The following is a 26,853-nucleotide window of genomic DNA, read 5'->3' as shown; positions in this document are numbered from 1 at the left end:
ATATTAAGCTCACAATGAAATGTGGAATACGTATGTGTCCAAGAACCAAATTTACCTCTAGACTAACTCTGCAGACAGAAGAACAGAAAACGCACTCATACACACCTCACCAAATTCTAAAGTCTACCTGGAAAATTTACCTAGAAGCTGGTGTATTACATGCGCTATATAAGAACGCATGCGCGGTTTTCCTGCGATACGCTGATATCTCATGCGAGTACGGCAGGGATAATACAAACGCCTGGATATTTGAACTGCCAAACTATACATTGAGAAATAAATTTATTTAAACTGTTTTTAAATGTTTATTTACTACGATTGTATAAAAACATTACAATTTTGTTTTAAAGTGTAAATCTTAAAAGTAAAAATAAATAATAATATCGAGCATAGAAATAAATAAAATAATAAGTACAGTACATAAAATAAAAAAAACTGCTTGAATAAAACTTAAAGGTATAATTGCCATATTGTAAGTATTACTTTACTAAACAGAATGCCTAATTCATATTATATATATATATATATATATATATATATATATATATATATATATATATATATATAATATGAATTAGGCATTCTGTTTAGTAAAGTAATGAAAAGACGTAAAAAATAATTTTGTTGTGCATTAGCAGGTATGCGGTTTATTGTATATTTGTAAATAAAACTCCTTTTTAACGTAAGCAATATCTACTGTCGGAGTTCGGTTCTGCATCGATAACTATAATGTTGTATTTAATGTGGGCTCCAAATATTTTTAACATTAACAAAATTTAATGTAAGTTATAAATTGTGAATCTTAGTGATATATTTAAATAAACTGTAAGTGTACAAACTCTTTACGTAATATCCAGTTAAATTAGCATTAAAGTCAGCAAATTGCAATTATTTGTTATTGTTGTCAATAAACAAATCCAGTTTTACCAGCAAATAACCGCTTTTAGTAAAGACCGATATACCTGTTTTAGCAGGTGTACAGGGTCGGACTTACTTTTCACAAACGTTTATCAAAATGAATTCAAACATGGAATCACACAACAGTTCTACAATACAAGTCCATCAAAATCAAATAAACACATCACAGTCATACTCTTCGGCAGCGTCGAGAGTGCAATTTCCTTTAAAGTCCCAAGCAATTATGTTTAGTGTCTTAGAAAACACCAAACTTCAAGACTACCTTCTCCCACTCGGAAATATAATTCAACCGAAAAATATAATCTTCTCTTCTAGATTATCTAATAATCGCATATGTATGTATTTATCCAATAAACAAATAGTGGACGATTTTATGAATAATCATGGTCAAATAGAAATACAAGGTGAAATTGTCAGAGCAAGAAGGTTAGTTACACCAGCGGAACGACTTGTGCTCTCCGGCGTATGTCCTTCAATATCGCACGACTTGCTAATCATTGAGTTACAAAAAATCGGCATAGTTCCTGTCTCCCCCATGACCTTCCTCAAAATAAGTGCTTCCATGCTTGAGTACAATCACATCCTTAGTTTTCGAAGACAAATCTATATCAGTCCTCACAATCTAACACTACCAGAGTCATTTACTCTTGTTTTTGACAACACGACATATAGAATATTGATTTCCCAAGACAGTTTAGTTTGCTTCAGATGCAAAAAACCAGGACACATCGCTTCACAGAGCTCCGAAGCACTAGCTCAACTAAACTCCAACCAAAACAATGAAGTATCGGTATCCAGCGCAACAAATATATCCTTGCAAGCATACAATGACACAAACCCTTCTCACTGTGAACAAATGTCTATTTCTAATATCCCGGAGATACCGAACAAATTAGATGCATCAAATAAGGACAATCACATAATTAATCAACCAAAAAGAAACTTTGATGAAATTATTTCACCTGAAGCAGATCCATCTTCAAAAGAATGTAACATTTTTCCACCACCTAAAGTCCAAGCAAAATCTAAAAAAGCTAAAATTAGTTCAGCAAGTACTTCTGAATGTCCATTTTCTCTCTTACTTCACTCTGCTAAAAACTTCATAAAAAATCACCCTCTGTCTTTCCCTCTAAACGTTGATCAACTTAACATGCTCCTAATGAATATCACGGGGTCAACAGATCCTATAGCCACAATTCAAGAATATACCACAGACCTACCAGCTTTGTCCCATATGCTCAGTCAAGTTTATCCCCATTTAAAGAAAAGAACCATAAAACGTAAATTCACATCCATAATGAAAAAAATCCATAATTATATTAACAGTGAGACATCGGAAGCGGAAAGTGACACATCTCAGTTAAGCCAACATTAAATTCAACTCTCTACTTCAGTGGAATATTGATGGTTTTTTGCATCGCCTTGCCATGCTCCACCATCTAATTGGTGAACAATCTCTGTAATATGCCTACAGGAAACTAATCTGAATCCCCCAAAAAAATATAACTCCAACCAATATGACTGTTTTCGTTGTCTAGTCCTTTCTGACTCTCTCAGCGCAGTCAAAGTTATGTAAAATGTATACCCTAAACACCCCATTGAGAAAATTATCAGGCCGAATTAATGAAAGCTTAAGAAAATTTCAAAACAGTTCACTTCCTATGGAAACCATCTCATATAGGCATAGAAGAGAATGAAGAAGCAGATACTAGTGCGCGTAACGCTATCACCAGTGACGCATCAGAAACAGGGTGTCGGAGTATCGCAGGCGATCTAAAAGTTTATTTTAAAAATAAGGTGTTAAGTGCATGGAATCGGAAGTGGAATGACTAGTTTGAAACTCAGAACCATCAAAAGTGATATTTTATCATGGAAATCCACAGCCAGAAGTAGAAGATGCCAAACTATTATTACACGTCTACGACTTGGACGCTGCAGGTATACTCATGCCTATCTCTTCTCAAATAGTGAACCTCCAAAATGCGAAACATGCAATACAGTAGACAGTATAAAGCACTTCTTGATAGACTGTCCTAAATATGTAAATCAAAGACAGTCTTACAATTTGCCAAATAACCTGAAAGCACTTCTCAACAAAAGTTTAGTTCCGAACAATTTATTAGGTTACTTAAAATGTATAAATATGTTACACAAAATTTAACTTAATTAATTGTTACTAATGTTCAAGCGTTCACAAATTGTAATTAATTGTTACAAATGTTAAATTTAATAATATTACAAATGTTATAGGAATGTCGCTAATAACCTTTGGGTGGATGCGACTTTGTTTCTTTAAATCAAAAAAAAATATCTACTGTCATATTCTAAATAATTTAAATTAATTTTACCGTATAAACAATAAAAACATTTTACCTATCCTATATATTTTTAACATTTATAAATAAAAATTGACTACTCTTCTTGTTTGTTAAAATACATAATGTACTTGTTTTTTTTCTTGTTTACTTGTGTTTTTAATCACTAATTATGTACCCAAGTCTGTCAGTACCGTTTTAAATATGGAAATATCTGTCTCTTTATTAATTTTATTTAAAATTGTATCATAGTTTCTCCTGAAGAATATAACAAACAATTAGCTAGATATAGAGACGTAAAGTAAAAAAGAAGTTTTATTTTGTGTTGTATAATACTAAGGAATCGTGTTAAAATTTCGGGAATGCAGTATGAGGCTTTTTACTTTCATAGAAAAACATGTGTCCATTCAAATTATTAAATACAAATATTTGTTTTATAAAAAAACATACAGCATCTCCATGTTTCTGATAAAGTAAAAAAATTAAAGACTCAATGAAATATCAAACTCCTGAAATAAATGTTGTATAAATTTAAGCCTCAGACCGCAGCGCCGACATACAAAATACTAAATTAACCTTAATACAGATGACTATTTCGGCAATATAGTTCTATGTTAGTCTTTTTCATTATTAATAGTTTGTTTAAAGATTGGCACAAATCTTTTTTTTGTGCAATACATTTAAAATATGTTGGATTTTATATAGTTATGTCACTATAATGTAGTATATAAATGAGATCAAGGCATAAATCAATTCATATGACTACGCCTTTACAACTAACTAAATTGACTAGAAGTACTACAAGTCGCTACCATCACCAATTAAATACTACTCTTACTATAATATTACAGGTACCAATTATTTAGTATACCAGGTACACTCTAAAAATTTGTTTAATATAACTTACTATATTAAAGTTCCCAGATATAAAAAGTTGGCCACTCAAAAGAGTCCAACCTGATATTTGGCAGCATTTAATGGATTTTGTAAAAATGCTGAAATAGTGTATATATATATATATATATATATATATATATATATATGTATATATATATATATATATGTATATATATATATATATATATATATATATATATATATATACGAATTAACAAGAAGTCCAGAGACCTCTCTCTGATAGCAAATTAGGTGAACCGCAAATTCAAAGCCTCTTACTAGAGGCTTTTAACGACGCTAGAAGTATCCTTTTACTTCGACGTGCATCTACGATTCACCTTTGAAAATTACTATCTTTTTCGCTCTTTACGTAGAGAAAGTCGAGAGAAAGAGAGTGGTATAATGACCAAATACTAAACTGCATTTCATTTCAGTTGAACTTCCACAAGTGTTCCTGATGATGAGTTGAATAACTCGAAACACGTGTAGAGCAATGTAGTACCTAATAAAGTAAAGTAAATAAAGTAATAAGTTATATTTCTGCTTTGGGGTAAAAATCGACCTGTTTTAGAATTTTCTCAAATTTAATGAATATTGTTAAATATCACGGTGAACTCTTTTGAGCCGCTAACCCTTCATAGTTAAATAAATCTATAAATAAATAGATAAATAAATAAATAAGTAAATAAATACATAAATTATCAAATAAACAGATATCCATGACTTAAATGACAAAAAATCTTAATGCTTAAATCATAAAACTGATTAAATTTATTTAATTTTAATCAGGTGACAGTAATATAAAAATCGGACAAAACTATTCATATATTTTTAAAAATAAGAGAAATAATCTTAACCTGCAGAATTTGTGTCTAAATGGAATGCAAATAAAATTGTCGAACTTAGGACACAAAAGCTTTTAATGGCAACAGAAAGACGCTACCAAGTCATATTAGCAAACCACTAGCAAAACACATGTCCAAAACCCTACAACTTCCCACAGAAAACGCATCATCGTTCGTCAATTGTATATTGTTTTTATTTCATTAAAATTCTTAAACAATATCCTATGTAACCTTCAGACATGTAAGTATAATAAGTTTTGACATAATTTTAGTTTTTACAAACATTTCTATAGATAAAGCCAATGTGCGGAAATGCGTTTGCCACGTCTCCAGTGAATGCCAATTACTTGATTAGTGACTTTGAGACCGGAGGCCCATCTCTATTTTTAATGCTCAAATCGACAAATCTACTAAAATAGGAACTGATTCGTCTTTTTTTAACACGTTCGCGGACACCTAGTTTTTATAGGGGCTCGCAAAAAACACACTTGTAAAAATCTTTAAAATTTGTTATTTTTCTGTCATAAAAAAGTAGTTTCATAATATTTTAGAATGTTAAGGTTGTTTTTTATAAAAAAACAAGGTGCGGTAAATGCCGCTATGTCCATATATGTCACAAAAGTTGTGCAACTGGACAAAGCGGTACATGCCGCTCTCGATTAATAAATGCAACTAAATCTTTATTTCTGTACAAAAAAAATTAAGAAATATCCTTATAACGAAAATATAATACAAAAATACGCTTATATTAAAAAATTTAATTTTTGTGGTACAGTTCAAAACACGGTACAATGCAAAGTGCTGGTTTATCGGCACACGTTTTACACAAGTATCTGGTTTCCTTGCGTTTTTTGTTTCGTAAACACCACTTGCACCTTACATGGTGAGTTTTGCAGGGGTCTGTAGGGTGTGGAATTATATCTGGAAAGTATTGTTCATTGTTAGTGTTGACAACTATATTCGCTTCCATTCGAGGTCGTTTTCCACCGTGCAAAGCTCCCTTATGCATCAGTTTTCTCCCATCATTCATATCTTCTGGAAAGTTCAATAATTCTCTTACCAAATTTTCTCTGTATTCCAAAAGGGTCAGTTTTACATTTTTGTAAAACTGTAAGTGTAGAACTGTAAGTGTCCAGTAAGTGAAACATCACTTATTTGTACCACCTGATAGTTTTCCGTGGAGAAGAATAATAACTCACCATTTGATCGTTCCTATCTATTCCTGACATGTACTCATTGTACCTGGCAACTTCTTCAGGTTTTATTACTGTCTTTCCAAACCTGTTCTGTAAATTTATAAGTTTTGGGAGATATTTGGTTGTTATGCAGAGTACTTCCCTTTTATCCTTACACTTTGAAATATAGATGCTACCGTCTCTTCGCCATTTGTGTTCTCCTTTCTTTAAATTGGTGTTTACAAGAGCTTTTGGATTTCCTTTTCTGTTTCGTCTAAGAGTTCCTGTAGAATGAGTTTTTCTTTCCAAAAGGGATTTGACAGCAAAAGGCTGTTGTAGAAGTTATCAAGGAATAAATGATGGCCTGTTGCAGTACTAACGATTCAATTTTAGATAATCCTTCTACATCTTCGGATTTTCCTTTATAAATTTTTATATTCAATACGTATCCGTCTGCTGTACATAACTCGTAGAACTTAATGCCATATTTCGCTTTTTTTCCTTTGATATACACCCGAAAACTCAGATGACCACGAAAGAGAAGCAATGATTCAACTAGTGATATTTCTTCTGCAGGGTAATAAGCTTTTTGAAAATTAAGGAATAGTTTATCGAGCAGAGGATTGACTTTTTTCAGTGGATCAGTTCCTGTTGTTTCCTCTTTACAAGCACAGCTAAAACACAGCAGCATTTCTTCAAATCTTCTACCAGATAGGGTGTAATGAAAAACTGGTGCATAATAAAGTGGATTCATTGAAAACAACTTCCTTACAGAGGGGTATTTTATTTGACCCTGTAATATGCATATAGCTAAAAATGATTGAAGTTCCTCCATAGTAAATGGCCTAATGGATGCTTGTCTGCTGTATTTTGCTTGGGCCTATTTACATTAGTCAATATTTCAATGTATTTGTTCATTGAATCAAGAATTAGCTGAATAATTTCTTGATCCCAAAATTTAAAAAAATAGTCTGTAGCTTTAGGAGTACCTGTGTCAAAATTAAGATGAAGGCCACTTTGGGAATCGTCAAACAAAAAATCTGGAATATCTGCGGCAATAGCATCCCACTCGGTATCAGTTCCAATATCGCCCACCTCTAGCAAATTTTGTATATCATTACCTGTTTCGTCATTTTCTGGCTCAACTCTGTCTTCGTGATTTTCGTTTGAAAACAGATTCTCGTTTGCCAACGAATCTTCACCACGACTATGTTGATATGATGGATTTTGTAAATCATCATCAGAGCTATAAGGTTCTGATTCAGAACTTTCAAATTCATCTGTGCTCACTTCATCCATAAGTCCAAGAAGCCTTGCTTCTTTTCTAGAATCCATTTTCTGTAAAAATAAAAAATAGTATATTTACTAAAAATGTAACCTCAACATTTTATTACTGTCTCTACTACTGATAAGCAGCATACAAATTACTAAATAACACAATCGTAATAAAACAATTACTTACTTTTATTATTCTCCAACAAATCTAGTCAAAATAAACAAAACACCAACAAAAAACAACAAAAATGAAGTGATATAGTACCACGTGCTCGCCGCCTAACTCACGTCTAATATTTCAAAGCTAAACTGACCGACACGACACGGACAGTTCACAATATTTTATGTTATTTGCTGGGACACCTAAGGTGCTTGAATAGTATTTCATGTACAAAAATGGCTGTTCTCAACATTAGACGGGATATCGCGCTTCGTCCCAGAAAGTAGAGCGGCATATGCCGCTTTGTCCGCGAACGTGTTAAACTGTTAAATTATCCCATCGAAACATCAACAGATATTTATCTCACATTGAATCTCAATACAAAGAATTAGACTCTCATAATACGAAAGCTTGTCTTTCCTATGATAAAGATGGTACTGAAAAAATCGATACAATTCTTAAACCGAAAGGAATAAACCATAATTACCACGTACCAAAAATTTTGTCACTTATGATCTTTTAAGTTTTTTTTTTACTTTTATGATCCACGAACTTATATAGGCCAAATTAATAGAAGAATTGAAAACCTAATTTATGAACACTCCATTTTCATTCGCAATTAAATTTCAGTTTTAGCCCTCGGCAAACATAATTTTCATACAAGTCATCTACGGTAGATATACATGAGCAGACTGTATTCAGCAATAATTTAGTAAACACTGACCAGTGTACTGGTGAAGTAATCTGGTGGCTTGACCGAGACCCCGGAAACCCTGATGAAGACTATAGACAGGAAGTCGAATGCTCCAAATTCTATGCGGTTTATCCAGGAAATCAAGTGAGTTTAATAATTTTTCTAGTAGTATTAACCTTAGCAATAGTTATAATATAAATATTAACATTTATCCCCCACATATTTTTTTTCTAATTAGGCTTAATAAATTTTTCCTATGATGAATTCCTTATTTGTTTTTACTGGCACTTATGATATATGCTTGATGCCGTTGCTTTAATCCTTTACTGCTTCCTATTTTCTTTTCCTTCGCTAGAATTCTATAAGGTGCTTTTCAAATAGAAGTACTTAAATTTTTTAACTCTGATTATATTTCTACATTTATATCTAATTATAAAGATTGTTTTTTGCTCTGAGTGTCTTTGGTGAATATACTTTTTTTCTTGTACCGAATATATTTTAAATATTTCTTCACGTCTGAATGATATTGCGGATACTATTTATTGTCACTTTCTCCTCCTCTTCTTTTTCCTTCCTTTATGTAGGCTTTAAAGCCTGTTTATTCTTTAATATTAGCCTCCTAAATTGTTTAAATTGTCGCATCATCTTTTTCTTGGTCTGCCAATACTTCTTTGTCCATTTGGTGACTTATCTCGTACTATTTGTACTACCCTATTCTCTGCCATTCTACTAATGTGTTCGTTCCACTTCTGTTTCCATTTTGTCACCCATCCATTTATCTCTTCTTATGTTTTCGCTTCTCTTCCTATTCAACAGACTTTTCCCTGATATTCGTCGTCGTCATCAAAATTCTCTTAAAAGCAGCACAAAATATACAATAATTTTGACTGTCTACTGATTAAAAGTATTTGTAGAACGAATCTAAAATAATAAAACTTACCAAGATAAATACAAATAGCTTACATGCTAGTCCCCCTAGCATAAACCCAAATATTCCAATAATCAGTCACCAAACATAGCTAGTAATATCTCATACAAAACAACCGTCAACACTTAAAAATAGCTTATTATATAAAACTTTATGCACCATTGTAACCTCTATAAGGTAATTCATGTTTAAATGATCTATCAAAATGATTGTGCTCATCATAATGAGGATGAGCGGCCACAACTTCATAAGTGGATGTATGGTGCTTAGTTTCCACAAGCTTCTTGAGAGCAATGATGCTGGAAATTGTAAGTGCCACTTTAGCTATAAGAAGTGCTTTAAATGCTACCATGCCAATTATTTTAAGAACAATGGCACCGATAGTTGCGGCTTTCAGTGTAAGAATCATCATCATCGATTTCATTTTCATTCCGCCTCCCTTTTTCTTCCTTCCTAAAAATCGTAAAAATTTTTGGTTAATATAATATATTGCTAATGTAAAATGAGTTATATATTGTAAAACATAACGTAAGAATTATCTATTACAACAATTTATTTATTTATAATCTCCAATCTCAAACAGAGTATTTGTAATTCGTATGTTGTTATAAAGTATTGTTACTTGACACTTTTAATATTTTTATTGCAAAATAGAAAATAAAATAAATATAAAGCAATAAGGGCAGAGCATAGGTGAACCCACGCTAAAGCTTCGTAGACTAGCTGTTAACCCTACGTTTCGAACATACATGTAAATAAACGAATTCCAATAAATAATATTTTAAACATATCTATGATGAATAACTCGTCAAATTTCAATCTTCCATATTCCTGCAGAATCCATTATGCAATGAAACTACTTAACTGAAAGCAATTTCCCCCTTATATCAATACAAAAATATATCTTTGTCCACTTTGGACTGTAAAAATTCCAATCCTCAACTGTAGTCTATTACAATTCCATAAAAATAGCACTAACCCCAATATTATCATACAACACTTCAGAGATCTAATTAACTCTCATTCTGATTACACAGGATACTACACAGACGCGTCTACAACTGAAAATGGAGTCAATAATTAACAACACAGACATTCTCAAACACAGAATTCCAGATACTGCAACCGTACTTACAGGAGAACTTTATGCAATCTACCAAGCATTACTACATCCAGCATGTATTAGCTTAACCGCAGAATGTGTAAGGCCAACAGATGCTATTTTGATCTCAATCTCCTCCTTAAATCCACAATTATATCAAGAAATATGAAAATAAAACATAATGACGGTATTAGATTTTTGTTTTGATACAGCCGCTTATACGTATTTCGACCTCTTTAGGTCTCCTCAGAGCGGTATAGCCACTGCTCTGAATCGAAACAAAATCTATCCCGTCGTAGACCAATATTTATCAAAATAACTATTTACGGACGTAACTACGCCATCTAATAACAAAAAGACAAATCATACGATTTCTACTATTTTACTATTTTTTATTTAAAAAGTAGTTGGCCCTCTGTTTTTCTCTTTCTCCCTCTGTCTTTCTTTTCTTTCTCTTTCTGTCCCGTAGAATAAATATTCGACCTCTCTATTTCTGTCCTGTAGACTAAAATATTCTGTTCCATGTGGACCAAAAAGCTATCTCTATCATAGGCTTACGTCCTATGTCATCTGTGCTAACTTCATTTCAATCTCCCACTTACTTTCTGTCAGTCAACTTTTCTAATGCAGTGGGAATATAATTTTTTGCCTCTTTTTGAAATTTATAAAAGAAGGCAACCATTATTATAAGATTCATTTTATGGTCTACAAAATTCTCTTGGGGTAAGTACTTTCATTGTAATCTATGGGATGGGGAGGACACACGAACATCCTATCGAAGCCATAAGTATCGTCCTCACTAGTTTATTGTTAAGCTTTGGCAGGGTTGATTATTTTTTTTTTATTATTGTTAATAAATATGTTTGGTTAAAATTTGTCTAATTTGCTATCAGCTAATAGTTCAGGTTCAATCCCTAGTTTAAGACAAGACGAACTTACACTTGAGATACTGAGCTAGGCAAGAGATAGGCGATAAGCTCCCATGGTTGATTGAGGTATTATTTTTATAATAGTACTTCAATTCTCTAGTGGTAGTCTTAAAGGTTCTATAAAAATTTAACTCTACAAAGCAATAAAACGACCAGTCCCAAAAAATGGTTCAGAGTCCTGGACTCTAACAAAAAGTAACGAAAACATGGGAGGATGTTTTAAAAGAAAAGTTTTAAAGGAAATTTATGGAGCAGTGAATGGCAATGGAATGTGAAGAAGACGATACAACTTCGAACTTTATATAATATACCAGGAACAGCTTGAAACATATTAACCCGTTAGTGCCCAGCGTCCTCGTTTGACGATGGCTTGTTTAGGTGGGGATAAAACAATGTCTGCGTGAATATTTGGTGATTGCTTACCGCAGTGGTTTAGTAGAAGCACTATCGTAGACAGAAGTGTATGTGTCGGCGCTTTATTTTTATTTGACGAGATACTGGCCCAAGGTTAAAAGTACGATTTTCAAGTTTATTGAACTATACTTACATCGACGTGCATAACTTTTTTACTTGCAAAGGTGAGTTCTAAAAATTTGTATGTTTTATTAGGTTAGATCCACAACTTACACAAAAAAATTCAAAAATGACTGCCCAGTAAAAAAAATGTCAAAAAAATTATAAGACTATTATGCGTCCTCAAATGAGGACGCTGGGCAAATTCATATATTTTGTGTAAAAAGTCTATACGGGTATTTTGATTAACTAATTGTTTTTTACTATTTTAGGATGAGTCGAAGATATTTTCGTAATCTTGAAGAGGCCATTGATTATTTAAATTCTGAACAAATAGATGCTGATATAGCTGCATTGTCCCCCGAAGTCGATGATTTAACAGACGAGGACGAAATCAATGACGATGAATTAGGAGTTGCTGAGGTGGAAGACATACCCAGAGGGACTGAAGTTTTTATTGAGGAAGAAGATGATCAAAATCTTGATGATGAAGATGACTTACCACTTGTACCAATAACCAAAAGGAAAAAATATGAATCCAAAAAACCGTTTGTACCTTACTGTAGTAAATCGGATCCACAATATGAACACATTGAAAATGAAGGTGATAAAGAAGTATATGAAAATGTAAAGAGGCAGGTACGTCAATACACTCCACTACAAATTTTTGAAATGTTTTTTGATGAAGTTGTTTACAACCATATCATAACAGAAACACAACGCTATGCTACAGAGCAAAAAAATAAACATGGTTACTCAATAACAGCTGAAGAAATTAAAATTTTTATTGGATTTCTAATTTTTACTAGTTACCACCAATTACCCAGCGAGAGGGACTACTGGTCTGAACAAGAAGACTTGGGAATACCGCTTGTAAAAAATGCATTAAGTCGTAATGCATATTTAGAAATAAAGCATCTAATCAATTTTGCAAATAATTCCGAAGCTGACAATAACAAACATGATAAGTCATTCAAAATTAGACCTTTGCTAAATCTTCTAAATGCGCGGTTCCAACAATGGGGAGTGTTTCACCAACATCTATCAGTAGATGAAATGATAGTGAAGTATTACGGCCATAATTCACTAAAACAATTCATTAGGGCCAAACCAATTCGATTTGGTTTGAAACTGTGGGCGCTGTGTGGCGATAATGGTTATTGTTACAATTTTGCTCTTTGTTGTGGAAAAGCTTCGGGAGAGGAATCAACTGAGCCTTTAGGTACAAGAGTTGTTTCTAAAATGCTGAGTATCGTAGAAAACCCACAGAGACATATTGTATATTTTGATAACTTTTTTACAAGTTACAGTCTCCTTTGCCAATTAAAAGAAAAGGGGTATCGCGCTACGGGAACTATTAGAGAAAACCGAACTGCAATGTGTCCTACTAAACAATCAAACGACCTACAAAAAGAACCTCGAGGCGCGTATGACTGGTGCTTTGACAAAAACAACAAAATACTAATATGCAAATGTAACGACAGTAATTGTGTTTATGTTGGAACTAACTATGATACGGTTTTTCCCACCAATCAGGTTCAACAATGGAGTAAGAAGGAAAAAAATAAAGTACAAGTGAGCCAACCATCCGCTTTTTCCAATTATAACAAACATATGGGTGGCGTGGATCACCATGACTGGCTATTAGAAAAACACCATATATCTGTCAGAGGAAAAAAATGGTATTGGTGTCTTTTTACACGAATGATGGATATGGCTATAGTAAATGGGTGCGTGCTGTATATGATACATAAAGGAGAAAAAAATATATCCATCAAAGACTACAGGCGACAAATAGCTACTTCGTATCTAAAACGTGGTCATGGCGTAAGAATAAGCAAAGGTCGACCACTTAGTCTTCCAAGTACATCAAGAAGCAATATCTGTGAAGACATTAGATATGATAGTCAAAATCGAGACTGTACGTCAAAACCACGAACATATTGCCAAAAATGTAATGTAACGCTTTGCGTATCAATTTGTTTTGAACAATTTCATAAAAAAATATAGGATTTATATAAACATTTTTTATCTCCATAGTGTATAATATGAAAATAATTTGAAAAACAATTAAATAAACTTATTTTGTTAAACTAAATTTTGTCTTTAATTTTATAGTAGTTGAGCCCGGCGTTCTCAAATGAGGACAGTTGTTTTTCCAAAAATTTGAACACAAAAAACAAAAATTTTGATAGGACATCATTTTGTACCTCAAAATATATTACGAAACAAAAAATTACGTTAAAAATGCAAAAAAAATAATTTGGGCGTTAATGGGTTAAGCTAGGACGTCAGAGGTGGATAGGGCATGTAATACAAATGGAACAAAATTAACCAGTTAGAAAAACGCTCCTTTATATACTCATTGGTCAAAGAGGAAAAGGAAGACCCGGAACAAGGTTTCTTGATAATATCGATGAGGACATGAGAAATATGTAAATACGTACTTGGCGGAGAAAGGCGATCGATAGGGACGACTGGAGAGAAATTCTTTAGGAGAATAGGATCCACGCAGGGTTATAAAGCCAGAATAATGATAATATTATTATTTTTATATTCTACGCTACTGACGAACTTTTTCAATTTCCCAATATATTTACGAAAATAATATACTCATGTTTTGTATTGATACAGTAAATAAATTTCAATTTATTTTAAGTTAAACATATCACTGCGTTATTATTTTCCCCGCTATGTTTTTATCATAACGAATATTATTTTTGCTAAAGCATAGCATGTTTGCATACAATATCTATTATATACTGTAACTAAACATACAATGCGTTAATGCGGCTCTAATTTTTTTTAATTACAACAAAATTTAACAAATAATTACAATATGACAGGTACAGATATTCGGTAATACATATTATATTAAAAAAAGTATTGTTTAGCTTTCTGTTACAATATATCAACAACAGTTTAAAAGCGACTTATTGCAAATATTCAATGGGACATCTATCATAATAAATTTAATCATTTGATAAACAATTTTTTATTTTAGAATTTAGATTATTAGTACTCATTATTTATATTATTATAAATAAATATGTCACCAACAGATTGAATATAATACTCTTTTTTTAATCCATATGAAACGTTGTACTGAGGTCGGATATATTAAAAAATTTATAAAGTTTCTAAACTTCCAGTGACGTATAAGTGATGGATGTGATTTGCGTAAGATATTACAGCTAGTGAAAATATAAAGTTTGACAACAACACTTGTACTCCAGTCATCAGAGTTAAAATTGCCACTAAAACCGTAAAAAATATACGAATAACCTGAATTTTAGTGAGAATATCAATCCCACTTCCAGGCTTTCCTCTAAACGGAGGAACGGAAACCGACCTCATCGAAAACATATCTACAGATAATCCAAACACTTCTTCTTCTTTCAAAACAACATCACCGGCTGTAAATAAAACTGAAAATACTACGACGCCAGAAATACCAATAACCTCAAATAATTCAGTCAATCCTAAACAGCTAAAAAGACATAACATATCATCTCCTGAAATTAACGAAGACAATCCAAAAACCAACTCCACCGACTCATCCGTTTTTAGTACCCCTTAACAATATAAAACAAAAAAAAAACCCAAAAACTCTTCTAAAACCCCCCCGCAAAGATGTCATTCTCTCCCTAGAATCCATCAAAGACAAAATCGAAAATAGATCACCTCTATTTATACTAAATTTCAATGAAATATGTGATTTTATGGAAAATGTTTTAAACTCTCATAACCCTGAGTTAACTTCTAAAGATTACTCCAATGAACCAGAGGAACTAATTCAGATCCTTAATTTTGTTTATTGTTACACACAAATTCTAGGTTAAGAAATAATATCACCCGACTAAAGAAAAAAAAATAAACCCTAATCCTTCTTCAGCTGACGAAACTGACGAATCATCACTAGTTTAAGGATAATCAAGGGATGGCTAATTCTCCCTAAACTATATAGGGAAAATATCAGCACAGAAATAACATCCAGTATTCTCCCAAATTTGTCATCCCAGTATTGGTTCTACAAAACTAACTAAAAATAGTACTCCCCTTATAGAACGAATAAAATCTTCTAACTTTGATATGGATAAGCTAAATCGATCTCCACAAGTCAGTATAAATTTTCCTCCATGAATAATCCAACCACTCACCATTGACTTAACCCTCACAAAATACCCCAAATCAACTACAAATCCAATTTTCATTAAACACTTGTACTCCGAAATGATATCTGATTATCCTAATTATCTTCAAATTTTTCAGTGATGCCTCTAAAGTTCATGACGGACACGCTGCTGCATACTACTGTAAATACACTACTCACACTATATCCATACCTACAAACTTCTGCATCCTCACAGGCGAGACCACAGCCATTTTGGATGCCTTAATTTTCTTTAAAACGCGTAGTGAGAATAAATGTGTCATCATCACTGACTCATTAATTGTTCGATTAGGTCTAAAACAAATATACCCTAGAAATCCAATATTTCGGGCTATAAAAAATGAGATAAATATAATTTAATCAACTCGAAAACAAGGAACATTTATCGGGGTACCATCGAATGTAGGAATAGCTGGATATGAGAAAGTAGACAACCTAGCAAACACAAGTCGAATAAACTCACAATACACAACCAAATCAAGAAATTACCCATATTCCGATCTCAAAAACCTAGTTAAAGACCACTGTATAAACATATAGCAAGACTACTGGAAAGATTCAGGAACCAAACTATATGAGATTCATCCCCTTGTGAAGACCATCTTGAATAATCCATCCAATAGAACGGACCAAGTAATAACTAACTGACTAAGAATTGGACACACTGCACTGGCCCATAAATTCTTAATCAACAAAGAATCTTCTCCAACCGGCAGAAACTGTTCTCTCCCATTGACAGTGAAGCATATTCTGATTGACTGCCAGTACCACGAAGAAACAAGAAGAAAATATGGAATCTCAGATGACATCAAAACCACTTTAACCATAAACACTGACCATGTAATAAGTTATTTAAAAGATTTAGGTCTACATACATCTATTTAATGTAAATAAAATAAACTCTTGTGTACGTTACTTCACTAATAACCCTGCGTGGTTGATGTGGATTATGTTTTTTCTAAAAAAAAAAAAAAATTAGGTTTGGATGGATGAAGTGGTAGAAGCGAGTGGTGTATTTTGTGACAAAAAATTATAAAGTTGAAGGGAAAATTCTATAAAACAGCCACAAGATCAGATATGGTGTACGGAACTGAATGTTTGGCAGTTAAAACGTATGGCGAAAATGAGAATGCTTAGTAAGTAGTGTGACAAAAAAGAATAAAATTAGGAATAAGTATATTAGGGCAAGTCTAGGTATAAAGGCAAAGAGAGTGATGATATATTTACAAACAATTTAAATCGTTTAAAACTGCTTCTTTTTGATTGCACAAGTAGGTTTTTCGGAATTTCATCAGTTTAGCTACAAATTCCACTGAATTCTGTCTTCTTCAAAGCATTTCTTGTAACGTGAGATTGTTTGCACGTTTTTCATTCCCCGCCCTCTAAGTTGGGAGGGGGGTTTTGGAGAAGCTTGGGGGTAGAAAAAACAAGATATTTTGCACCATTTTGGGATAAAAAATTATTATTCTCAGCAAAATTTAGCTTATTCCTAGATGTCAAATCTCTGACTACCGAAATTATGCTAGATTTTAATTTACTATTTAATATTATTCTATTTTATTGTTTGACTATTCACATATATATCTATACGCTATTTCGTGACGACTTTCTAAATATATTTACTACTTATTATTATTTATACTCATTTTCCATGCATCGAACGGCATCGTCAAGATGGCGGTGATTTTGTTTACCTTATCTTTCTCTCCCTATGCTGTATTAAGCCTTACTCATTATATCCTCGCTGTCAGGATAAACAATAGCGGAAGCAGTGGATTTTCCTACATTTTTAGAGGATTAGATTTTTTTCGGTTTATTGTGAATATTGGAGCTGTTCTAAACCCTATTATGTATTTTCTATTGTTTGACTAACATTTATCGTTATAATTCGGTTTGCAGCTGGTATATTATCTTTTCAATTTTATTTAGATCAAAGGACTTCATTTAATTTATAAAATATAAGTTTGTAATAAGGTATATATTCAATTAATTTTTTCATTACGTGGCGAAAGGGAACGACCGCATAGATCAACAATTACTTTTCTCTAAAATCCTCTTAACCTTGTCTTAATTCGATCTTAAAAAATGCTAGTTTTTTAATTTTCTTCGTGTATTTATATTGTATTGTAATTTTTTGGTTATCAGCTTTTCTTCCGTTTTTAAACATGTGTTTATACAATTTTAATTATGGAATGTTTACGAATTTTATTACTTCTTTCTCTCTTTTCACAACGGTTCCGATAACTTTTTGCAAATTCTTGCCTATCGTAGGTCTTTCTTATTAGTGACTGAGAGTATGCATGCATCGTTGTCTTGTTGTTTTTTCGGTAATTGTTTTTTCGTTTGGTTGATTTTGTTGTCCTGTTTTAGATATGATACCTCTTCAGGACGTGGTTTGTTTTGTTTTAAATTACGTCGTCATTACGTCGACGTAATTTCAGTTAGGTCTTACTAGTGGTTTTCATCGGTGGATGTAGTCTTGAGGAGGCAGTCGTGCCCAGAGTGGTCACAGGCGAAAGGGTTTGAGCTAAAACGGCCCTTTTCAGAAATTATTAGTAAAAAATATATAGTTATAATTTATGAATGAATTTAATTAGTAAATGTATAAATGACGTGAATCGTGGATAATAATTCAGTATTAATTAAAAAGAAAAGGAAATAAATGTAACATTAAAGTATTTAAAATAACCATCACACTAAGATCTATTTCACCCAATATTAAACTTAACAACGAACAAAAAAGAACAAAAAACTACGTTTATAAAATATCTCCTGAATGTGAAAATTTTTTATATGGGTAAGACTTTAAAGCTGGGCATTCACGTTCCAACTTGCGGTCCCACTTAGTAGGACTACTAGTTGGATATTGGTCTCCACTCACGCTCCGACTTTCTATTCAACTAGTGGTCCAACTTCAGATCTAGTTTGTTTTCACGACGGTATACATCGCTCAACCTAAAAATATATCGAGTAAACAGTACGCAAAATATAATTAGGAGGATAATTGGGAATAAGCCACAATATGAGTTAGAAATTAAATGTATTTGACGTTTGGACTTTCATTTCGGAAATCGTTATCAAAATATTCCGAAGTTGAAGTCGAAACGTCAAAAAAATTTAATTTGTAACCAATATTCAGGTTTATTTCCAACTAAAATAGTAAATTTGTATAAGATGTCACAAGAAAATAACTCAGAACAATATAAAAAAAAAAGTTTTAGTACAATTTAGTACAAAAAATAGTAAATATTGCCCATGAGATAATGGGTGAAGGCAAGCGTCCATCGTCGTATCTCCTAACCATCTTTAAGGTATGATAACCCTATCAGAAGAGCATCTTGTAAAAAACATATATTACAAAAGCTACAGTAACAAAAATCGGAAGGATGTTATGTCAACGAATTGCGTTCAATAAAAAAGATATCTCTCTTGCGTACAATAAGTAAATAACGTCCTTTAATTTAACCTGGTCAAATGCCTTCTTAAAGTCTACGAAACATATAAATGCCGGTTTGTTGTATTCTAGTGATTTCTCTTGTACTTGCGTATAAATATAGCGTCAATGCATGATCTTCCCGACCTAAAACCTTGTTGTTCTTCTGCTAGTATTATAATCTTATTCAGTTTATTTGTTGTCACTTTGGTTGTAAATGTTAGTGTTATGTATAACAAATTAATTCCTCCGTAATTTTCCAGGTCCGATTGGTCTCCTTTTTTAAGAAAGGTATTAGAAGGCTTATTTTCCATTCTTAAGAAATTTTTGTTATGTTATATTATTTTTTGGATTAGTTTTAGTAGTTGTTTAGTCAGATCTTTTCCTTCGTATTTTAGAAGTATATATATATATATATATATATATATATATATATATATATATATATATGTGATTAACTGATGAAGTTCTTAAAATGTAAAACGTCTTTACTCAAACTTCTGTTGTATATAATCTTCAACAAATATTTTCTTCATATTCTCACTTTGAAACCACAGTTATTAATATTTACAGAGAATTGTTACATTTATTTTCAATTGTTTTATAAGACTGGCAGATAACAGACCTTAAAGTGGCACTTATTTTCACTTTCACTGAAAATGAAATCTGAATTGCCCTAATAGGATTTTGTGTAGAATTCCTAAGAAACGGCGTAAGAGAAAATTGATTTTTAACTGGGTTATTATCTTCCAAAGGCACATAAATTTTTCAAGAATGACACTTCTAGAGGGTTAAATAAAAAATCTTGCGAAGAGATGTTCTTTTTAAATTTATATATCTTTTATTCGGTAGGTTTATGTAAACATATACATAAATTTTATCAAATCCTACTAATTTTGTAAAATATAATTTTTAATGTTTTACTGTCTGATCTATTGAAATACGATATACATAAATTTCTGCTATTCTTGTCCAATTTATATGTCTGTATGTAACAAAACTATGAAATGATTTTTCAAGTGTTCAATTTACAATAGTTAATAATAATAAGTTAATGAATTTGGTACGCTAACGAAATCCATTATTTAACTAGAAATTTCACGCAGGATGAAATTTTTCTAAAAAGTGCATTTTTTGCGGGTTATTGCGAAGCCAAAGCTAAGCTATTAGATCAGGGCCAAAGCCTTTTAAAATGGTGAAAAGTAAAAAAAAGTCGTAACAGGATTGATTGATTGACAGGATGAACAGAACCATTGCAAAAGGAAGAAAATTCAACAAAAAGTAAAGAAAAAATAATTGCCTCATAATCTGAGGTAGGGAACTGGAAAGGGGTAAGTTTTTAAGCTTAAAAAACGGTTTATTGTAAAACCGTTGTAAAAATTTGCATCGTAGTCCCAACAAGCCCAAGAAAATAAAAAAAAATAACTACAAAAAGCAGAACGGTCGCGAAAGTTATAAAATTGGGTGATTATTGGATAATGAAATATTGATTAAACTCTTGAAAAGTAGTACTAAAGAACGTAACAAATACTTTGGACAAATATGAAACAAATATTGCAGTTATTCACGATGCCGAACAAAGCGGAAATTTCTGCACATAAATGGAAAACTTTGGAAAACAAATTGGGGTTAGATTACTTATCACGAAAAAAATTGCCTATATATATATATATATATATATATATATATATATATATATATATATATATATATATATATATATATCACCACATTCCTAAAACATTAAAAGAACTTCTAGGAGAATCTAAATACGGAGCTGACTTGATAGAATTCCTGAAATCTATAAACTTTTTTAATAAAATTTAATACAATTCATCAATAATTAAAATATTATATTGTATACATTATTATGTAATTGATATTTTGTATAATGCCTGTATGTCTTTGTCACTTTTTGTATTTTTCTTATGCTAATAACCCTAAGTGATTAAAGTAAAATAAAATAAAAAAAAAACCAGTTATAAATCGACAACTCCCAAAACTTTTCCTAATTTAATTCTTTATATCACTGCAAGTCAAAAAACAACAAAAACTATGACGAGTAGTGAAATAAATACAGGCAGGATTTTATTTGTCCTATCAGTAAAACTAGTTTCAAGTTCTTACATTTTTATTGGAGAATCGTTTGTACTGGGAAGTAACTACTCACGACTAACGAATAACTGGTGAATTTATTGTTTTTTTGAACGTGTGTAAGTAAAACTGGAATATTATTTGATAAAATGGTAAACCAATAAAGAAAACGAACAAAATTTGAAGGCGTGTTACTTAGTTGTACTAGAAAATGTTCTATACTAGTCAAATAAATACAGGACCAGTTTTTATTTGCCCTATCAGTAAAACTAGTTTTAAGTTCTTACATTTTTATTGGAGAATCGGTTATACTGGGAAGTAACTATAATAGTTACACGACTAACGAATAACTGGTGAATTAATTGTTTTTTTGAAGGTGTGTAAGTAAAACTAAAATATTATTTGATAAAACGGTAAACCAATAAAGAAAACGAACAGGATTTGAAGGCATGTTACTTAGTTATACTAGAGAATGATTTAAAATAATCAAAATTATTTCATTACTTAAGCTTAACTGCTACAAAATCGGAAAAATCTTTTAAGTTTTTTTATGAACGTCATCACAGGGTATGATACAGGGTGATAAATTTAAAAATTTCTTACGATTTTCGAATTCGATCAAATGTCTTAATCTTTAGATTTTATGTTTTTTCTACCTAATTGTATAGGGTAAATCCTTGAATCTTTTTGACGCTTCTTTAAGAAAGTTCAACTTCTTTAAGAGAAATATTCTAGTACAGACGCATTTTAAGAGTTTTTTGAGCAAACCGGGTGACTATTGTTGATGTTATACGTAGAACGAGAAAGAAGTGCGAGATCGTTCATGCAATCAAATAGCGCAAGTTTTAATATCTGGACAATATTATAAGAAATAAGCAGATGTTGCTATTACAACGTATTATTCGTCAGATGTAATAAAGAAGCCACTAGGAAATTAAGAATAGCCTTGTTAATTTTTAACATTTAGAACGATTAAACACCGTAAGTAGAAAAAGAATTTTACTTTATCATATGACGAATAGTGACAATATCATATCAACAAGGAGCAAAAGAAAACTGTCCTGCTAGCCCGCCTATAATATTGATGTCCGCGTTTGTTTGCTAGAAGGCACATACTTAGAGATCTTCTTCTTCTTGTAGTGCCTATCCATTTCGGATGTTGGCGATCATTATGACAATCTGTATTTTGCAAACTGATTTGTGGTTGTTGTGTTGAACCTCGTACGTAGATTTTTCAGCCAGAAAATCCGTAGCCTTCCTGGTCCTCGTTTTCCTTCTACTCTTCCTTGTAGAATTAATTGCAGCAAACCATATTAATTTGTATTATAATATTGAAGTATGTGGCAGTGTAATGTATTGTATTTTTATAATAATAACAAAATTAACAATGAATTTTACTGCAGAGTATGTGTAAAAAAAATTTTTGCATTCAACTCCTTTTATACATATATGAAAATAATAATATTTATATTTTCATTAAAATATTGATTCAATCCTTCATTTACTTACTATACTCCCATTACAGGTCAAATGTTTATATACAGCAAACGATGCACCATATACCTGTATACCTAATTCTTTTTCTCTTTCTGCTCTCTCTTACCTATAGCATTACATATGTAATGATTGTGCAGATTGACTCCCATATAAATTTGTAAAGACGAACGCGTGTATAGAAGTATACACCCGTTTTTTTTTTCTCTGTCACATAGACCGAGACGACAGGCAAAGTGTTAATATTCATAAACATTTTTTTTTATTTGAAACTGCTTCAACCACAGGGGTTATTACCAATGGTCGATTTTACAGATAGCATAAATATAAAAAAAATAAAGAATACAATTAGATTTTGTTAATTAGTCCTGAGGAAACCAAAAAAAAAGTATGGTACCATTGCGGTCACTATGTTCACTTAAAATGTCTTTTATTGTTGTAGGTAACTGTTCATATTGTCTTTCAAATGCGTATAAAGGACACTCCACTAATAAGTGATGTATTGTTAGATCACTATCACACGCGTATCACAAAGGTTTGGTTACTTCTGTAGTTGGAAATCATGTGTGATCTTGGTGTGTCCTAGTCGTAGCCTGGACATGAAGTTTTTAAGATTTTGATAAGAATTTCCCTGACACCCATATAACACCCTGACAAGAAGTATCCTGACATATGGGTCCGAAAACTGGACAATAAACAAGAGAAATAGAGGTAGAATAAGAGCAGTAGAAATGGAGTTCCTGAGGAGAAGCTGTAGACTTACAAAAAGAGACAGAATTGAAAACGCAGAGATTAAGCGGAGAATGGGAGTGCAATCAGACATAATCGACTATATAGAGGAGAAGAGACTATCCTGGTACGGCCACGTCAGAAGAGCGGACAGAGGACGCTGGATAAACAAAATCACAGAATGGAGCCCGATTGGAAGAAGAAAGAGAGGAAGACCCCGAAGGTCATTCAGAGATGAAATCGATGAGGCTATGGAGAAAAGAACCCTGCGAGATGGAGACTGGAAAGACAGGGAAAATTGGAGAAAACGGTTGAGTGAAGGAAGACAGTGAAAACTGTGGAAATCCTTAGTAGTAGTATAAGAATTTCCTTTAAAATGTGTTTCTTGCAAACATAGGATGGTTTATTTATAAGAATTTTAAGATCTTCTAAATGGGTATGGTATCCATTTAAGTTCCATTGAATAATAGAATTAAAAATAGTTTAATTAATAAGTCTCCGCAGAGGAATCGCTAGGATCATCGAAAGAAGTATTACTTAAAATATGTTCTGTAATTTTGTTTTTTATTCTAGAACAAAGGGATTTAAGATATCTTGGACTTAACATGAGATGTATTTTTTTTAGAAAGTAAGTATAATCCTTCGATATCCTCTGAGTAAGTTTTGGCGACACTGAGAGGATCTGAAGAACCATGCGCATTTTCAAAGAACTTTACTAGGTTTCTGTCGTTTTCTTGTTGAGTTTTTGGTTTTCTGCTTCGTGGCTTCGGCTCAACGAAGGCATTTTCGTTATCTCTTATTAGAGGGGATATTCTTTCAGGTGAGTTTCATTTAGGATGCTGAGATGAGGATGTATCTTGATCAAAGGTGTCCATTTAAGTCTCATTGGGTAGGTCGCAGTTTATCGAGTATGAGTATTTGATTGAGAGGTAATAATTTTCTTGACTTTTCAGCCTCAGTAAGAGAGGATTGTGTAGAGGAATTTGTCGACAAAGGAGCTGATTGTTGTACTGTAGTTTCAGTCACAGTAGGAGAGGATTGGGTAGAAAAAATTGTCAAAAGGAGAGCTGATTGGTGTACTTCATGTAAAGAGTTTAGATGAATATTATTTTGGGTATTGTTTGAAGGAGTCTGATTATTTTTATTGGGACACTGAGATGCAAAATGTCCTTGCTGCTTGAATAAGTAGAAAGATTGATTTTCGATGGAAAAGAAAATTCGATAGGTGTTATCCTCATGGTTAATTAACATAGAATCAGGTAATTTGTCTACGTTAGTTGGCGCTATAAAAGTGTATCGTCGGAAACTCAAGATATGCTTGAATGCTGGATTTGAAGTCCCTATCCTGAGAAAGTCGCTTGGAGTTATTAGATGTATACTTAAGTTTTTCAGTTGTTCTTTTATAACGCTGTGCTGAATACTTGGACATACGTTGAAAATAATCAATCGTTCATTTGGAGTTAATAGTCTTCGAGCTTGAATACGTTCTTGATTAATTACTACAATTCCATTGTCGTTTGCTAAAAACTCATCGACTGTCTGTTCACTGGTAAAGATACAAATACGATCATGTATAATTTTAAAAATAGAAGGTATTTTTCTGGGATCCACTTTATAAGTTACTTCTTCTTCTTCTCGTGCCACTCCTAGCGGAGATTGGAAATCATCATGGCCACTGCGACTTTGTTAGCAGCGCGCCTAAAAAGTTCAATCGAACTACACCCGAACCATTCACGTAGATTACGAAGCCACGATATTTTTCTTCTTCCCACACTTCTTTTGCCCTTAATTTTGCCCTGCATGATATTTCTTAAAAGTTCGTACTTTTCACCTCTCACAATGTGTCCCAAGTATTCCATCTTTCTAGTTTTTATCTCATTTAGAATTTCGCATCTTTTGTCTAAAGTTTGGAGTACTTGCGTGTTAGTGACGCGGTCCATCCATGATATTCTGAGAATGCGCCTATAGCACCACATCTCGAAAGCTTCGATGTTTTTTGTGGTCAACTGTTTTAGTGTCCAAGCCTCTACTCCATACAACAGGGTAGAAAAGACATAACACCGCAGCATTCGTATTCGTAACTTTATATTGATATCACGATTGCAAAAGAGTTTGCGCATTCTATTAAAGACTGATCTAGCGATTTCTATTCTACATCTAATCTCTTTTGTTTGATCAGTATCGTCTGTGATCCAAGCACCTAGATATTTATAACAGGACACACGCTCAATCGTTGTATTGTCTATTACAAGATTAGCTCTGATGTTCTTTGATTTCGTGATTACCATAAATTTAGTTTTTTTCAAATTAATTTTCAAGCCGTAACTGTTACAGTATATATTGAGACTTTGAACGAGATGTTGTAGTTCTACTAGCGTTCCCGTTAGGAGAACTGTATCGTCAGCATACCTTATATTGTTGATCGTCTCACCATTTATTATCAGACCAAGATCTTCTTTCTCGAGTGCTTGTTCACAAATAGCTTCACTATACAGATTAAATAAAAGTGGCGACAAGATGCATCCCTGCTGGACTCCTCGACGGATTTGAATTTCTTCTGTTAGCCTACCCTCAACCTTCACATTTGCTGTTTGATTCCAATATAGGTTGCATATAATTCAAATATCTCGGCTGTCTATATTTTTCTTTATTAGAATTTGTCTTAGTGGTTCATGTTGTACTTTGTCAAAGGCCTTTTCGAAATCAATAAAGCAGGTGTAAATTTCTTGGTTCACGTCTAAGCATCTCTGTGAGAGAACGTTCATTGCAAACAGAGCCTCCCTTGTACCCAGCCCTTTTCTGAATCCCATCTGAGTGTTACTGATGTCTACGTCTAATTTCCTATAGATCCTATTATGGATTATTTTCAGGAACAGTTTTAGAGCATGACTCATCAAAGCTATCGTACGATATTCGCTGCATTCCCTTGTATTTGCCTTTTTTGGCAGTAGTATAAAGGTCGAACGGAGCCATTCCCTAGGTATTATTCCAGTTCTATATAAGTAACTGCATTAAGGTAAATTTCGATATTAGAGTTTGGCAGTGAGTGAAGTAGAATTGCTTGTTTTTTGTTTGGAAATTTATTTGTAGGTTGATTAAGAGCTGTAGAATATAATTTTGATGGTTGGTTTACAAGTAGATTGCTAGACATTTTCATGGTACAAGTTCCCGCTGCTGA

The 26,853-nt window shown here is 32.4% G+C and overlaps 1 protein-coding gene across 2 annotated transcripts in view; it reads right to left on the bottom strand.

Moving 5' to 3' along the window:
• Positions 1–4,313: 4,313 nt before the first annotated feature.
• The window catches only part of Osi9 (DUF1676 domain-containing protein Osi9), a 41,679-nt gene continuing 19,139 nt past the window's right edge, over positions 4,314–26,853 (bottom strand). The window contains exon 3 of one of the 2 annotated variants that reach the window (XM_072535525.1): positions 4,314–9,660. In XM_072535525.1, the coding sequence (XP_072391626.1) occupies positions 9,359–9,660 (302 nt within the window). In that variant the 3' untranslated portion in view covers positions 4,314–9,358. The remainder of the gene's footprint in view (positions 9,661–26,853) is intronic. The other variant, XM_072535524.1, reaches the window with a different exon arrangement.

This window comes from Diabrotica undecimpunctata, chromosome 6 (genome assembly GCF_040954645.1).
Source record: "Diabrotica undecimpunctata isolate CICGRU chromosome 6, icDiaUnde3, whole genome shotgun sequence".
NCBI lineage: Eukaryota > Metazoa > Arthropoda > Insecta > Coleoptera > Chrysomelidae > Diabrotica > Diabrotica undecimpunctata.
Note: the sequence above shows the minus strand (reverse complement) of the source record. Positions and strands in the feature narration are given on the sequence as shown.